We start from the raw sequence: 15776 nt of genomic DNA on the forward strand, positions 1-15776 counted from the left end.
AACTGGTTCATTTCGTTCACGAACGAACGACATGTAGCCTACCAATTCGTTCACAAACGACATTTCTCGTTCAGAGTCAGACTCAAAGCCTCTCGCTCAGTAAAGGGCGTATTCATTCACTGAATTCAACAAATCACATGCTCCGTCACATCTCATACTCGAACGCTATTGGCTTGAGGTTTTATCATTCTTTGACAGCATGAAACAGTCAACAGAGCTGCGCATGCGCTCGCTGCTAATAGCGCCACGCTGCGGTGGAGGGAGGAATTTCAGTGAACGAGAAACATGAGTCAATAGACTACGTGAACGAGAACGATTCGTTCACCTAAAAGATTCATTCAAAAAGAACGATTCGCACTTCACATCACGCACTGCGCGTAGGGCACCAAGTGCTTGGGGGGCACCAAAAAATCTGGGTCGTGAAAAAATCATCACAATAGGGTACTAGTATAAATAACAAATATTTCTAAAAGAATGTTAATATACAAAAGCAATACAAAAGTAATATAGGCCTAGACCAAATTAGTCGAGAAAAGGGTGAATCTCTGTGCCAGTCTCCCTCTGGTGCGTGGTCCAACGGGGTCCGGGGAAATTGTGAAACTTGGGCTGTTAAAGATGCAGTTTGTTTGAGAAGGAAAGGAAGGCCAATCGTTGGGGTCCTCGTCGTCATATCTGAATGACAAATAAAGCTAATTTTCCCCGTACGTTACAGATGTGTCGTGTGCATATAGCTATTAGTGCAGAACGTTCCCTATTGTAATTTCTTCGCTTCAATACAATGTCTATCTGCCTCAGTCTGAACTTTAGAAAAACTCTGCACCTGAACGTGATGTGATTTTGCCAAATTAAACCGCACGGGATTAGTATTATCTAGGGACCTCTGTGATTTAGAAATAACTCCCCCACATCTGAGTTTTGCGCGGCGCATTCGCACGGGATAAGCAAAGCCTGTGATTTTACTCAAATTTACTGACTTCTCCCGGATATGATGTCAAGACTTCGTTATAGATATAGCTGTATGAAATCATAAACAGGCATCGATATCGTTTCGATTATTTTACAGTAGCCTAATAAATAAACATAATTTCGTTCAGTTAGCGAACAGACGTCATGAACTGAGCTCAGACCGGCGGCAGGAGTCAGATTTCATTCATCACGAGTGAAAAGACGATATATACGGCTGAAGATTCAGTTTCAAAACTAAATGTAAAAGCGCCTATTTAAACAAGCTTGTCATTGTACTGTACTGTACTGTTCTGTTTTTCATTAAGAACAGTATTGATGTTAATATTAAACACACCATTCAATCAGATTACTCCCAAATTGATGCTCATTCTAAAGTATAATCCCTGCGGCTGCACAGGAATTCATAACGGTGCGCATTATGAATGCAGACTTTATTCTTCATGAAAGATAAAGATAGAAATGCTCACAGGAAGAAAAAAAGCTTGCAAAAATGATATACGATCCGCCTAATCCTGGCCAAATCACAGAGATGTCGATTCGCACGGGACTACTATTATCACAGGACCTCGGTGTTCGGCGAAATATGGTTGGTGATTTGCGGGGGGAATTTTTACTTTACAAATTACAGACATGGCCGATTCGCACGGGATTAAGATCACAGACATTCTCTGCAATTATTACAAATCACCAGAGGTCCCCCGATAATACGAATCCCGTGCGAATGGGGGCTTTAGATAAATATTTTTCGTTGTTGTACTATGGCACGCAGTCATTTTCAAGAGGTTCGGCCAAGGGCGACATCTGTTGGTGAAACTGCAAATAGAAAAAAAAAAAACCACAATCTCAGTGTTTGTATATTTTCATATTTACAGAGATGTCAAATTATTAGGGCTGGGAAAAGATTAATCTCGATTAATCGCATCCAAAATAAAAGTGTGTGTCTACATGATATATGTGTGTGTACTGTGTATAATTATCATTAGGGCACCCACATGGCTAGCGCCGGCCCTGACAAGAAGTGTCATCATGTCCATCTTGATGAGTATCCAAGCAGACATAGTCTAAATATGGCTTAAAGGGGCGGTGAAATGCTGTTTCATGCATACTGATCTTTTTACACTGTTAAAGACTTGGAATCCCATACTAAACATGGACAAAGTTTCAAAAGTTAAGGTGGACGTTTGATGGGAGTATTTCTTTGTCAAAAATACTACTTCCGGTTAGTCATAAGTTTCGGCAAGTTTTTTGAGATCATGCGTCCCCTTTGACGTTAATGGGGGCGGAATTTCCTTGTATGAGCCTTACGGACAATTCTACCGGAAGCGCGTGAGAGAGAGCGAGGGAGAGAGCGAAAGCAACAGGCTACGCCCATCAAAGCGCTGGCTTGTAGGATGCTGGACAGGTGACAATTACACATAGCACATAATGTCACCAAAAAAGTGCGTTTTTGGTTGCCAGACCAAGACAGTCCTGCACAGATTCTCCAAAACCCCGCGTTAAGGCAACAGTGGATGTAATTTGCTTTTCCGGATCAGCAACTGAGTTGCGCGAATGTTTATATCTGTTCGCTGCATTTCGGTGCCGACTGTTTCATAAACAAGGCCCAGCTCGACGCCGCATTTTCCCAATCGCCTAATGCTGAAGGATGGAGCAGTCCCAACGTTAGAAGGGTGAGTGAGACTGCTTCAAATGTCTGTGTTTTTTTTAGTCCGCTTACTGTCTACACAAACCACGCGTAAACACACACACACACGTGCACAACTGCACTTCCCACATGTACACCTTCAAAGACAAAAATACGACGATATAATTCAAGTATAAATATGTAAATAACACAAGCCGCTAAGCATATTATATAGTTAGTGTATAACTTGTACCACATAGAGACGTCCTGCTCTAGTCGTTTTTGCTGCTGCTCCTGTTCAACTGCAGCCTCTGGGTCTGATTCCGGATCATAGATGTATGGCTGTATCTGATTAAAAGCCATATTTTTATTTTGAATAAAGTTTTTTTTCCGCTGTTAGGGATGACGCTCGACTCAACACACAGCGCGCTGCTGCACACGTCATTATTTAGCTCCGCTCACACGACACGCCCCCACCCGCTCGGCTTTTTTCGGAAAGACTCGGAACAGCGCATCTTTCTTATATAATTATTAAAAAAATAAAGACTTTTCGGAGATATGCAGGATGCAATGCTACTCTATAGGTACTCAAGATTGACATGACACTGACTGAAACTGAGTGTTTCACCCCCCCTTTAAGAGAACTGTATACAGTCGAGAAAGACGACACATATCCCTGTATTAGGTCTTAAAGGGGCAGTAGCCGTTACTGCTGTCTGTTTAATGTCAAACAAAAGATAAGGAATCACTCACTGCTTTTGATTGAATAGCTTTTGTAAGTTTAATAAGGATTAATCTTTATTTTAAACAGTTGTATATGCAGTTATCTTACATTTGATTCTTTATTCAATTTCTCAACCTAAAACTAATGTTAGACCCACTGAAAGGCATTGTTTATTTTATTAGTATCTTTGCTCAATAGTATTTATTTGTGCTGCTGCTTATATTTAAGTTATTTGTGTTTGTGTGAATGACACCTGTTCATTAATGTTGTCCTCAAAGCTTTGATTCGTCATGTGACTCTCATCTCCACTGTGATTGGCTGTTAGTGTATATCAAAGGTACATCACAGATATTAGCATTTCAATAGGTTGGTAATTCAACATTATTTCAGTCAATGAAATACAGTTATTTGCTGTAAATTTAACTTAAATCTACAGTAGTTCTGGCGACCACAGCTGCCGTTTGTTTTACCGTAAATGTTATGGGGATTTTTTTACAGTGAACTCTTAGGTCGGCCTCTTGTATTGAGCCGTTGATTCAGGGAACAGTGATTATTTAACACACACTCCACTCCAAACGCCGTCTTCATTTCAAAAATACATTTAGTTTATTAAACACAGCCAAGCATTTCTAAATTCAGTTCATATTTCAAGAAATTAAAATCCAAGCCAAAATAACAAAGTGCTTAAAAAACTGTAATCACCATAGCACAGATTATATATATATAATTTTTTATTTCTTTTATTTTTTATAAAAGTTGTAGTTTTCTGACCCATGCTTGAGACGGTCACACCACGGCTCAAAAATGTAAAGAATCAAAAGACAAAGCAGTTTTTATAACAACAGGTCCATAAGACAAATAAATGTTTAACGATTTACTGCATTTTAAATTATGACTAATTATTTAAATTTTTATCTCGTCACATCAATAACCCATTGATCTGGAAGCAGAATCAGATTTAACTGTGATTTTCTGCTGTAATGATCAATTTAACTGGTAAGATTCTCAGAGGGGAAGTTCTGCAGCGATTATATAAGAATGGAAAGACAGTCTCAGTGAAGGACGTCCTGACTGTGAGTAAATGTGTGTTAGTTACAGGATCAGAGAATGACACTGTTCCTCTGTCATAGTCCAGCTGAACTCTCACACACTGAAGCTTCACTTTAACAGGAAAGACAGTGCGGGGTTTATCTGGGGATTGAGAGCAGTATTTGCTGTTCCAGTACCCCACAAACCAGACATTAGAGTTAATGAAATCCTTTCCCTTCCTCTGGTTTGATGCTGTGGTTATTCCAAGAATCCAGAATGTACTGTCACCGACCTCCACATCCCAGCAGTGTGTTCCTGAGTTAAAGCCCTCAGATCCCAGGACACACAGACACTTGTCAAACCTCTCTGGATTATCAGGAAGTGTTTTATCTCCATCACTGAGCGACACACACACACTGGTCAGATCAGACGAGAGTGTGAGATCAGGATGTGCTGTGTTTGGATCAAGAGTCAACGGATCTGCAAAGAGAAGAACATCAGATTACAGGATGAAATATGATCAGAAATGTAAATATAAAACACATATAAAGTCTGTCAGTTTCTGTCAGAATGGATTGAGGCTTCAGGTTTAATATCATATTCAATAAACACTATTGTATCCTAATACATGTTGGGTATAACGGGGCTAAAGGCTCCACGGGCTAAAGGCTCTTTGATTTTATTTTCCTCTAAACCATTAGATGGCACAAAAACTTGCCTCAGCACTTTCCAAAACATGCGCTTTTCGAGACGCTCGTGGAGATTCGTCTGATCTTTGAGGCGATCTCGGGCAGCAGCGCAAAGTTGATCCTGCGCTCATTTGATCTAATATTTGATGTTTTTAAAAAGATTTAAGTAGCAAATACAAGGTGCTATAATTATTATAATTTAATATTATTATTATTGTTAATGTTGTCAGTTTTGTTCAAGGTAATTAAAGCATCAGTTTGTCAGTAATGGTGGAATATGTAAAAGTATGATATTTGGGGTAAAGGCACCATATTTAACATGATAATAAACAGCTGCTGACTTTTCCATTTGTTGACATGACGGTTAGATTCAGATGATAATTTTCATATATTAAGCTGGGTGTCCACCTTAGAGATAATCACCATATTTATAATGAAACCATCATATTTAAAAACCATCATATTATAATAAAATATAAGTTATTGTTATTACTGTAAATATATATTAAATTATTATGGGTTCCCTTTAATGCTTTCAGAATCTTTACTTATTTAAATGATTTTGTTTCTATATTTTTCAGATATATTTCTATATTAAGATATTTTAATGACAGCATATTTATTATTTAAAAATTAATTATTTTATCCAACAAAATAAACAGAAAATAGTTCAAACTTTGCTAAAGTGATTGTTTTGAACAGGTATTAACTTAGACATTATTAAAAACATATTTTAGCTAAAGTATTTGTATTAATACTGTGCCTTTTGCCCCATGTGTGGCCCTCGTCACCTCATACATTTGACATGTTTTTTTAATAAAGTAAACCACTTTTATGATTTATTTTTACACGAAATCTGTTGCTCCATAAATGTTCAATACAAACCTGTATATTTTTCTGTATATCATACACTATAGGCAAGAGATCATAAATCCTGCTATCATGACAATGGTCTGTCAGTTTCTGTCAGAATGGATTGAGGCTTCAGGTTTAATATCATATTCAATAAACACTATTGTATCCTAATACATAAGCAGAGACCATGAGGAACAGACTTCTGTAGTCATTATGAGTTCACTGTATGATCTGATGATCTTCTGAAATACAGTTCAGATTCACTCAGAAACTCAAGTGATTATTAAATATATTTCTATCAGATGTTAATGTTGTGTGTGTTTCTATCTGAAGGATGTTTTGCGCTGGTGTCAGATCTGCTGAGACTCACTGTGTTGGACAGTTTCCAGCATCTTCTTCCAGACTCTGGACCGCAGGTTACCCAGATAACGGGACACATCAATCAAAGCTCCAGAACTCATCCGTGGATCCGGCTGTGGGATCTGGACTCTGGAGGAACATTCAGGAGTCAGAACTGCAGTGAATTTGAGTTCAGATCCACTGAGAGAAGAGATACGAGCAGCTCACTCACCTTTCCATTGAGGCGTTAAAGTTCTGGAAAATATAGAGTTTGAAAACATGTTAATATCTTATCAAACACTCTCATTGTCAGTGAGGCTCAAGTTGTTTTATGCTCAAAGAATGAAGCCAGATTGATTGGTCACCTTTAGAAACGAGACGTCATTGGCTCTCATCATCTCCTCCATGTCTCTGATTGTGTGTGAAAGAGCTGAGATGTGTGTGTTCATCTCCTCTAGCTTCTCCTTCATCCTCTGCTTCTTCTGCTCCTCTTCCTCCCTCAGTGCAGTGATTGTAGCTTCTTCTTCGTCTCTGAGAAACTGATGAAGCTTCTCAAACTCTTCTTTAATCTGACGCTCTGTGTGCTCAGCTTGAGACTGAAATCACATCACATTCACTTCAGTCAGCTCTGTGTGAACACACACTCCACTAATGTCAATAATAAACTGTGTGTGTGAATGTTGAGTGTTTAACTCTTTACACATCCTCACCTCGATGTGGTGGATTGTTTTATCACACTCTCCTTTCATTTCTTCTCCATGTTTGAGCTTGTTTTGTAAGGACGTCAGCGCTGTATTAAATTCCTCCTACAGGTTAAGATGAAAATCTGTGAAACTGATGAAGCTTTAAGAGGTTTAAACATTGTGTGTCTGGATGTTTTTATTGTTATATTAATATTTTTATGCTGAATGTGTTAATCTCAGAAGCATTTGTGCCTGACAATGGCAGGACATATATCTTTAAATGATTTAACTGCAAATGATGAACATCAAGAAATCACCAAACAAATGTGTTTTTTTGCAATGGCCAATTCTTAATTATTATATCCATGCATATGAAAATGTGTGGTTGTACAAATGCAAATACAGGAAGTGAAAGTACACTATATTGCCATAAGTTTAGGGATGTCTGCCTTTACATGCACATGAACTTTAATGCCATCCCATTGTTAAGCCGTAGGGTTTAATATGGAGTCGGCCCACCCTCTCTAACAGCTTCAGCTCTTCTGGGAAGGCTTTCCTCGAGGTTTAGGAGTGTGTTTATGGGGATTTTTGCCCATTCTTCTAGAAGCTCATTTGTGAGGTCAGGCACTGATGTTGGACGAGAAGGCCTGGCTCTCAGTCTCCGCTCTAATTCATCCCAAAGCTGTTCTATCGGGTTGAGCTCAGGACTCTGTGCAGGCCAGTCAAGTTCCTCCACACCAAACTCCTCATCCATGTCTTTATGGGCCGACGCTTTGAGCACTGGAGCGCAGTCATGCTGGGACAGGAAGGGGCCGTCCACAAACTGATCCCACAAAGTTTGGAGCATGAAATTGTCCAAAATGTCTTGGCATGCTGAAGCATTAAGAGTCCTGCTCTAGAGTCCAGTGGCGGCTGCTTTACTCCTCTGCATCCCACGCTTTGCATTGCTCTTGGTGATGTAAGGCTTGGATGAGCTGCTCCACCATGGAAACCCATTCCATGAAGCTCTCTACGCTGTTCTTGAGCTCATCTGAAGGACACAGAAGTTTGGATGTCTGGAGCTGTTGACTCTGCAGAAAGTTTGTAACTTCTACACACTGTGACCCTCAGCATGTGCTGACCCCGCTCTGGGATTTTATGTGGCCTAACAGTTTGTGGCTGAGTTGCTGTTGTTCTCAATCGCTTCCACTTTGTTATAATCCCACTAACAGTTGAGCGTGGAATATTTAGTAGTGAGGAAATGTCAGGAATGGACTTATTGCACAGGTGGCAACCTATCACGGCCCCACGCTTGAGTTCACTGAGCTCCTGAGAGCGACCCATTCTTACACTAATGTGTGTAGAAGCGTCTGCAGGCCTAGAGCTGGAGTTATACACCTGTGGCCATGTCTACTTGTCTATTGTATACACAATTAGTATGTGTGTCTGTTTAGCACTGTATTTATCACATGAAATGAGAGACATTTGTCTTACCTTGTAAGTTGAAACCACTTCACTGAAGGGTCTGAATGTGTGTTTGGTGTGTTTCTCTGAGACTATGCACACTAAACACACAGGCTGTTTGTCCTCCAGACAGAAGAGTTTGAGTTTCTCACTGTGTAAACTGCAGATCTCCTCAGACTCTGATGAGCGCCTCTCATTTCTCTCCTTTATCAATGATTCACACAAGTTTTTTAACGTGAGATTAACTGGAGGATCACCTCTTGAGGATCTTCTCCTGCAGACGGGACACTCCTGAGTTTCCTGAGTTTTCCAGAACTGTTGTAGACACTCTTTACAAATACTGTGACTACAGGACAGAAAAACAGGAACCTTGAAGATTTCATAGCAAATAGGACAAGAAAGCTCTTCAGCAGATTTTGAATCCATTTCCTCGTCTTGTAAAAGATCCGATAATCTACAATTTACTTTCACTTTCTAATCTTTGCTTTGAAAAGTTAATAATTACAATAAAAAACTAATTCAGAAAAACACAATAATCCTAATATAAAGTGTCCTCTGTTCTTCACAGCTCTGACTCGTTTCAGCTTTCAGTAAAAACGAAAGTAAGAAATAATAAGACTGGTCTCTTCCTGATAGGGTTTGTAAGAGGGTGGAGTTTCTGGGGTTACATAAACCACTAAATCTAGTCACAAGTTTTCTTTCTCACAAGACATCTTTTTTTTCTTTAATACTTAATAACTTTAAGTCAGTTACATAAACGTGTACATTGACATCATTTGATACCAAAAACCCAAAACTGATTGTCCTTTGATGAACTGCTAGTGTCTCTAATATAAGACTGTCTCATCCTCCAGCTGTAGAGCTCATGATCTCCACTAGGGGGCTCTCCTCCAGACTCTTGTGCTGTCTTATCATGGACTACATTACCCATAACCCACTGCCTGGACTCATTATGCTCGATTATTCAGTTGTGTCTCATTAAAATAAATGGAGTTCAGAACTGGTCGATTCTGTAGTTGGCAAACAACTGGATTGTGAGTGGAGCAAATTATGGAAGGAAGTGACGTAGATAGTAGAAGGGATTTGGATATGGAAGGAGAAATATTTGATCGAGGTAAGAAGGGATCTAGAAATGGTAATTGGACAGTAGTAGAAAATAGGAAACTAAAGAATCATTGGTGTCCTGTGTCGGGTCACGGATAGTGAAAGAGAAAACGGGGCAAATCAAAAGAAAAAGGAAGTATGAAGAAAATAAACTACAGAATCAGTGAGTGCAATAAACCCATTAAAAAAATGTTGAGAGATAACAGAATGTCACTACAACAAAAAAACGCAATACACTCTAAAAACTCCTGTGTTATTTCTTCAACCCATTTTCTGGGTTATTTGTGTTGGGTTAAAATGATGGGTTATTTTTTCAGAGAGTAACCATTTTCTGGGTTATATGGCTAATATTTAGATCCAATTCCTGGGTTGTTTGGGTTTCTGGGCTATTTTTCAAAGAGTAACCCATTTCCCGGGTTAACGCCGCTCCCCCCACTGTTCTGAAATTTTCTCACACCAGTCGTTTTTGAATTTATCGTCACTTCGTGCTTGATCCGTTTTGGCCTGGGCTTCATCGGTGCAACTTTGTAGTGGATTCAAGGTAAGCAAGTATTTTCAGTGTCGATGTTGTAGAGTTAAGTGGCTATAAATTAACAAATAAGCACAGAGAGAGATTTCCAACGTGTGTTCTCAAAGCATGACTTTATTTCAGTGCCTAGTTTACCGCCTCACCACAGGGGGGCAGCATCCCATCATGTGTCCTATAAAATCCCTTACCACTAACATCCCCCTTACTAAGATCAGTTGCACTGATATATAACTTAAGATTAAACTAACACTTAAATGTCCCAGTTCAAACTGTATCTCAAGAACAATAAGCATATAAAACATTAACTGAAAATCTGAACTAAGAAGGTGCGGTACACTGCCCAATCCTTCTACTGAGTGCAGGGTTTATTCTGCCACATAGAAATTACTCAGTTTTACCAGGGGTACCTGTTATTTAACCACAAAATCCTTCAGGTACCCTGGAGGTTGTCTCTCTCTTGCAGGGTAATGTGCCGGAGGCTCAGGACTGCATGGTTGAACTGGCTCTTGCTCTGCATGATCTGGCCTCACTGGCTGACCAGTAAGTTGCTCTGGCTCTGGTATAGGACGGTCTGCGCTGCAGGCGCCACTGGGGTAGAGACGAGGTGGTTTCAGTTGTGGCGCAGGTTTCCTCTGTAAGTGTCAATGACGTATGACCTTGGTGCTTCCGCCTGTCTTATCACTGTCCCCTTCTCCTTTGTGTCCTTTAAACAGACATGGTCGCCTGGTGTCAGTCTTGTGAGATGTTGAGCTCTGTGTCTTTTGATGAAGTTCCAGCTCAATCTCTGTCTCTTCTTCTGTTCCTCCTCTTTGAGTTTGGTTATGTCAGTCCAGCCCGGCTTGAGAGATGACAGAGGTACAGATAGGGGTCTTTTTCTTTCTGGAGGAGGCCTTTAACTGTCCGCCCGGCTCGCTCTACCTATCCATTGCTCTGAGCATATTTGGGGCTGAACATATAGCGTCTGAACCCCCACTGTGTTGCGAACTGAGTGAAGCATTCAGACGAGAACTGGGGTCCATTATCTGTCATGACCTCGGACGGTATGCCATGCCTGGCAAAGATAGATTAGCAATGTTCAACTACTGCTAATGAGGTTGTTGATGTGAGTTTAGCTACCTCTATGAAACGTGAAAAGTAGTCTACCACCAATAGACACTTGTTTTCGTTCCACTGAAACAAGTCAGCAGCCACCTTTGCCCATGATCTATCAGGGAATTCTGTCGGCAGCAGTGGCTCTTTGGGGTTAATTCTTTCTTTTGCACATGTGTCGCAACCCTCGGCCACTTTCTGAAGCTGTGTACCAGACAGATTGTTTGGCTCTTTCATGACACTTTGCTATACCTTGGTGTCCTGCGTGCAGTTTCTGAAGGATTTCTGTCTGTAGCAGCTTGGGAATAACTAGCCTACTTCCTTTCAGTAATAAGCCGTTCTCCACTGATAGCTCTTCCTCCACATGTGCGTATGGCAGGTAAGCTCTGTCTATTGTGGATCTGTCTGGCAAGCCCTCAGTACAGTACCTTTTCACTTGGCTCAGTATTTAATCACATTCTCTGTGTTCCCTTATTTCTTGTAGCCTCTTTTCTGTAGCTGGGAGGGTTGACATGGTCATGTTTCCGTACAGGTTGACTTCCTCTCCCTGCTCCGGCTGCCCTCTGTCTCTCAGTGGCGCCTTGATAGCACCCCAGCCAGCAGGGAACGGTCTCAGAACTTCGGCTAACATTCCCTACAAATTCTGAAGAAAATATTTGAATGTAATGTTTAATGAATATTTTAAGAATGTTTTCTCATTTTAAAACAATTTCTATAGCGTTAAATGGAAACCAAGATATAACATTTTAACTGCAACATTCAAATGTTTCTGAGGTAACAAGTTGCTGTCTGTTTAATGTCAAACAAAAGATAAGGAATCACTCACTGCTCTTGATTGAATAGCTTTTGTAAGTTTAATAAGCTTACTGATGACTGATGACTATATTGCCTTATCAATTTGGTGGTGATGGCGTCAGGTGTTTGGTGCAGCTCGGCAGGTACTGCTACTACACCTCTCCTTAAACAAACTGGGAGACCGCCTGACTATCATCAAATTGCACGCAAAAACTGGGTTTTATGGCGATTAAAGGGGGGGTGAAACACTCAGTTTCAGTCAGTGTCATGTCAATCTTGAGTACCTATAGAGTAGTATTGCATCCTGCATATCTCCGAAAAGTCTTTATTTTTTTTATAATTATATAAGAAAGATGCGCTGTTCCGAGTCTTTCCGAAAAAAGCCGAGCGGGTGGGGGCGTGTCGTGTGGGCGGAGCTAAATAATGACGAGTGCGCGCCGCTGTTATTGTGTTGAGTGCGTCGTAAAGCTGTGTCATCCCTAACAGCGGGAAAAAACTTTATTCAAAATAAAAAAATGGCTTTTAATCAGATACAGCCATACATCTATGATCCGGAATCAGACCCAGAGGCTGCAGTTGAACAGGAGCAGCAGCAAAAACGACTAGAGCAGGACGTCTCTATGTGGTACAACTTGTGTTATTTACATATTTATACTTGAATTATATCGTCGTATTTTTTGTCTTTGAAAGTGTACATGTGGGAAGTGCAGTTGTGCACATGTGTGTGTGTGTGTGTGTGTGTGTGTGTGTGTGTTTACGCGTGGTTTGTGTAGACAATTGTAGTAAGCGGACTGGTTTTGCACGGCAGGCTAGTGTTTACATAGAAAGACACGGAATAGTAGCGCATTTGAATGAAGAAGCGCGCTTATTTAGTTCAACATATTTCCCCACTCTTTGTGTATTGTTGTTTGGAGTGCTTTTACAATACACAAACATAAAGTTACACATATAGTGGCCAGCTAAACAAATGTACACGCACTACACATCGCATGCTCCATTGATCAATTAGCTATACGTGATCATGTTTGGGCTACTTGATGAGCATAGGCAAAAACACAGACATTTGAAGCAGTCTCACTCACCGCCTGCGGTTCTAACGTTGGGACCTTTATCGTTGGGACTGCTCCATCCTTCAGCATTAGGCGATCGGAAAATCCGGCGTCGAGCTGGGCCTTGTTTATGAAACAGTCGGCACCGAAATGCAGTGAACAGATATAAACATTCGCGCAACTCAGTTGCTGATCCGGAAAAGCAAATTACATCCACTGTGGCCTTAACGCGGGGTTTTTGGCAATCTGTACAGGACTGTCTTGGTCTGTGTGATGGCCGACCTCGCGGCCACACATTGATAAGGGTAACTTGCATGCATTCCTTTGTACATTCACAGAGCATACATTCTCCTCTAATACATTCCACTATATAGTCGTTTATTTTGATCATTATTTTCCTTTTATTTAATTTAGTATCTGAGGTTATTATATAGTTTTATATAATAAAAACACTACACATATTTTGTTGACATATTTTCAATGCTTTATTTAGGTAGTCCTTTGTTTGTCAGTTTGGAGTGCACACTTACTGGCTCACATTGTGCTATGTCTGTTACTGATCCTTGTTTCTATTTGGTTTAAGTTACCGTGAGATGAGTTGGAGTTGAGAATAATGCCGCTGGTTACAGTGTGTGCGTCCATCCATCGCCGTGGTCTCGACTGGCAAAAGGCTGACGATCATGCAGCAGTGGAGATTTATGGCCGGAGAGTTCTGCTAGGCGATACCAAGTGGAAGTGACATCATGGGGGGGTGAAGGAAATTTAATTTGATTTCTGGAGGTTTATTAGTTTTTATTATTAACATTTATTGGTTTGCATTATTATTATATTGAGTTGTTGGTTATTATCTTTATTTTGATTTAGTTATATTGCCAATAACGTGTTGCTTTATAAAATGTTGCTTGTATGTTTTCCCCTTGTCTTGTTTAAGTGAGCTCACCGTTTGGCTTATATACCTCCTGAGTTTTCTCTTTATATTGAGTTAAAGGTTGTTTTGCTGACCTCAGTTTATTTAAGTCTAGCTAGATTATTTGTTAGATTTAATTGATTTACTTTTTATTCTTTATTTTGTGACTTTTTGTAATTTTTTTGGGTAAAATAAAACCCATTCTTTTGTTGGAAAGTTGGTGTCCTCGTGTCTTACTCTCTGGCATTCTCACAGTCTGGCAACCAAAAACGCACTTTTTTGGTGACATTGTTAATTTCTTGAAGTCACATCACCTGTGCAGCGCAGCCAACGAGCCCCGCTTTGATTGGCGTAGCCTGTTGCTTTCGCGCTCTCTCTCTCTCTCTCTCTCTCTCTCTCTCTCTCTCTCTCTCTCTCTCTCTCTCTCTCTCTCTCTCTCTCTCTCTCTCTCTCTCTCTCTCTCTCTCTCTCTCTCTCTCTCTCTCTCTCTCTCTCTCTCTCTCTCACGCTCTTCCGGTAGAATTGTCCGTACGGCCCATACAAGGAAATTCCGACCTATTAACGTCAAGTGGACCCATGATCGAAAAAAACTTGCCGAAACTTATGACTAACCGGAAGTAGTATTTTTGACAGAGAAATACTCCCATCAAACGTCCACCTTAACTTTGGAAACTTTGTCTATGTTTAGTTTGGGATTCCAAGTCTTTAACAGTGTAAAAAGATCAGTATGCATGAAACAGCATTTCACCCCCCCTTTAATATTACTCTATCCCCTGAAATGTCATTTGTTGTTTTTTCAGTCTATCGACCTCCATCTGCTACAAGTGTTTTTTGTGTGAAAATTTATCAGATATCCTTAGACAACACGAAGGCAAGGAAGTTAAAGAATACTTATGGGTGATTTCAATTTAAATTGGCTTGACAAAGCACGCAGGAAAAAGCTCAAGGATATTGCCAAATCACATCAGATGATACAAATGATAAATAAACCCACAAGAATAACAAAATCTTCTCAAACCTTACTGGATCTAATTTTTACAAATAAACCAGATAGGATAACTAAAACTTACAACTTGTTTACTGGTTTGTCAGATCATAATTTTACTTTAGTTGCTAGAAAGTTTATTCGATCACGGTATAGGAATCAAATTTCACTAAAAAATAACCCCAATATATCTTTTATTCCAAAGAAAGATCTAGTATTTATTGAAAATGAAATAAAACAAACAAATTGGAATGACACTATAGAAAATAAATCCTGTGAACAAGCATGCAAAGATCTAATGTTAGCTTTTAAAGATATTTTAATAAAATATACAACAACAATGGTCAGGAAACCTAATGCAAAACAAAATCTGCCTTGGTTAAATAGCAATCTTTGGGACTTAATGAAAAAAAGAGATGCTTCTCTAAAAATTTTTATAAAATCTGGATTGACTACTGATCATCTAATATATAAAGGCCTGAGGAATAAAGTCATAACACAACTTAGAAAGGCAAAAGCAGATTTCTTTCTTGAAATTATTAGAGATGCCAAAGGGAACAGTATAGATTATGGAAAAGCATTGATAAGCTCCGATGTGAGGACGTGATGATCATGTGACGTGGTGATGGGCGTGAGATGGGTGCGTGATCTAACATGGCAGCGCGCTGCTAGAAAGACTACAAACTTTTCTCGGTTTTTTTATCGACTGTTTTCTTTCTGTGAGTTTTTTTTTGTTTTTGTTTTCTGTTGTTTGTTTTCTTCTTCTTCTTCCCCGCTACGACATCACCCGATTAAAACCTGGATTACGACTCAGACCTGGACCACCTGGAGGACTACATTGACAAATGCTTCAATAGACTATGTACAATGAGCCCATCACGCAAAGCCAAAAAACGTGCAGTTCGGACTCTCCCATTTTAACTGATTCTTCATCTTCACCAACATCCACTCCTACCAAAACAAACT

General features: G+C 39.9%; 1 protein-coding gene across 1 annotated transcript in view; it reads right to left on the reverse strand.

Annotated features, from left to right (window-relative positions):
• Positions 1–4272: 4272 nt before the first annotated feature.
• The window catches only part of LOC137093066 (nuclear factor 7, brain-like), a 13110-nt gene continuing 1606 nt past the window's right edge, over positions 4273–15776 (reverse strand). Inside the window, exons 2-6 of the mRNA XM_067457764.1 lie at positions 6937–7032; positions 6592–6822; positions 6459–6481; positions 6258–6376; positions 4273–4823 (exon numbers count right to left, since the gene is read on the reverse strand). Of these exons, the coding sequence (XP_067313865.1) occupies positions 4273–4823; positions 6258–6376; positions 6459–6481; positions 6592–6822; positions 6937–7032 (1020 nt within the window). The remainder of the gene's footprint in view (positions 4824–6257; positions 6377–6458; positions 6482–6591; positions 6823–6936; positions 7033–15776) is intronic.

This window comes from Pseudorasbora parva, chromosome 11, assembly GCF_024679245.1.
Source record: "Pseudorasbora parva isolate DD20220531a chromosome 11, ASM2467924v1, whole genome shotgun sequence".
NCBI classification, from domain to species: domain Eukaryota; kingdom Metazoa; phylum Chordata; class Actinopteri; order Cypriniformes; family Gobionidae; genus Pseudorasbora; species Pseudorasbora parva.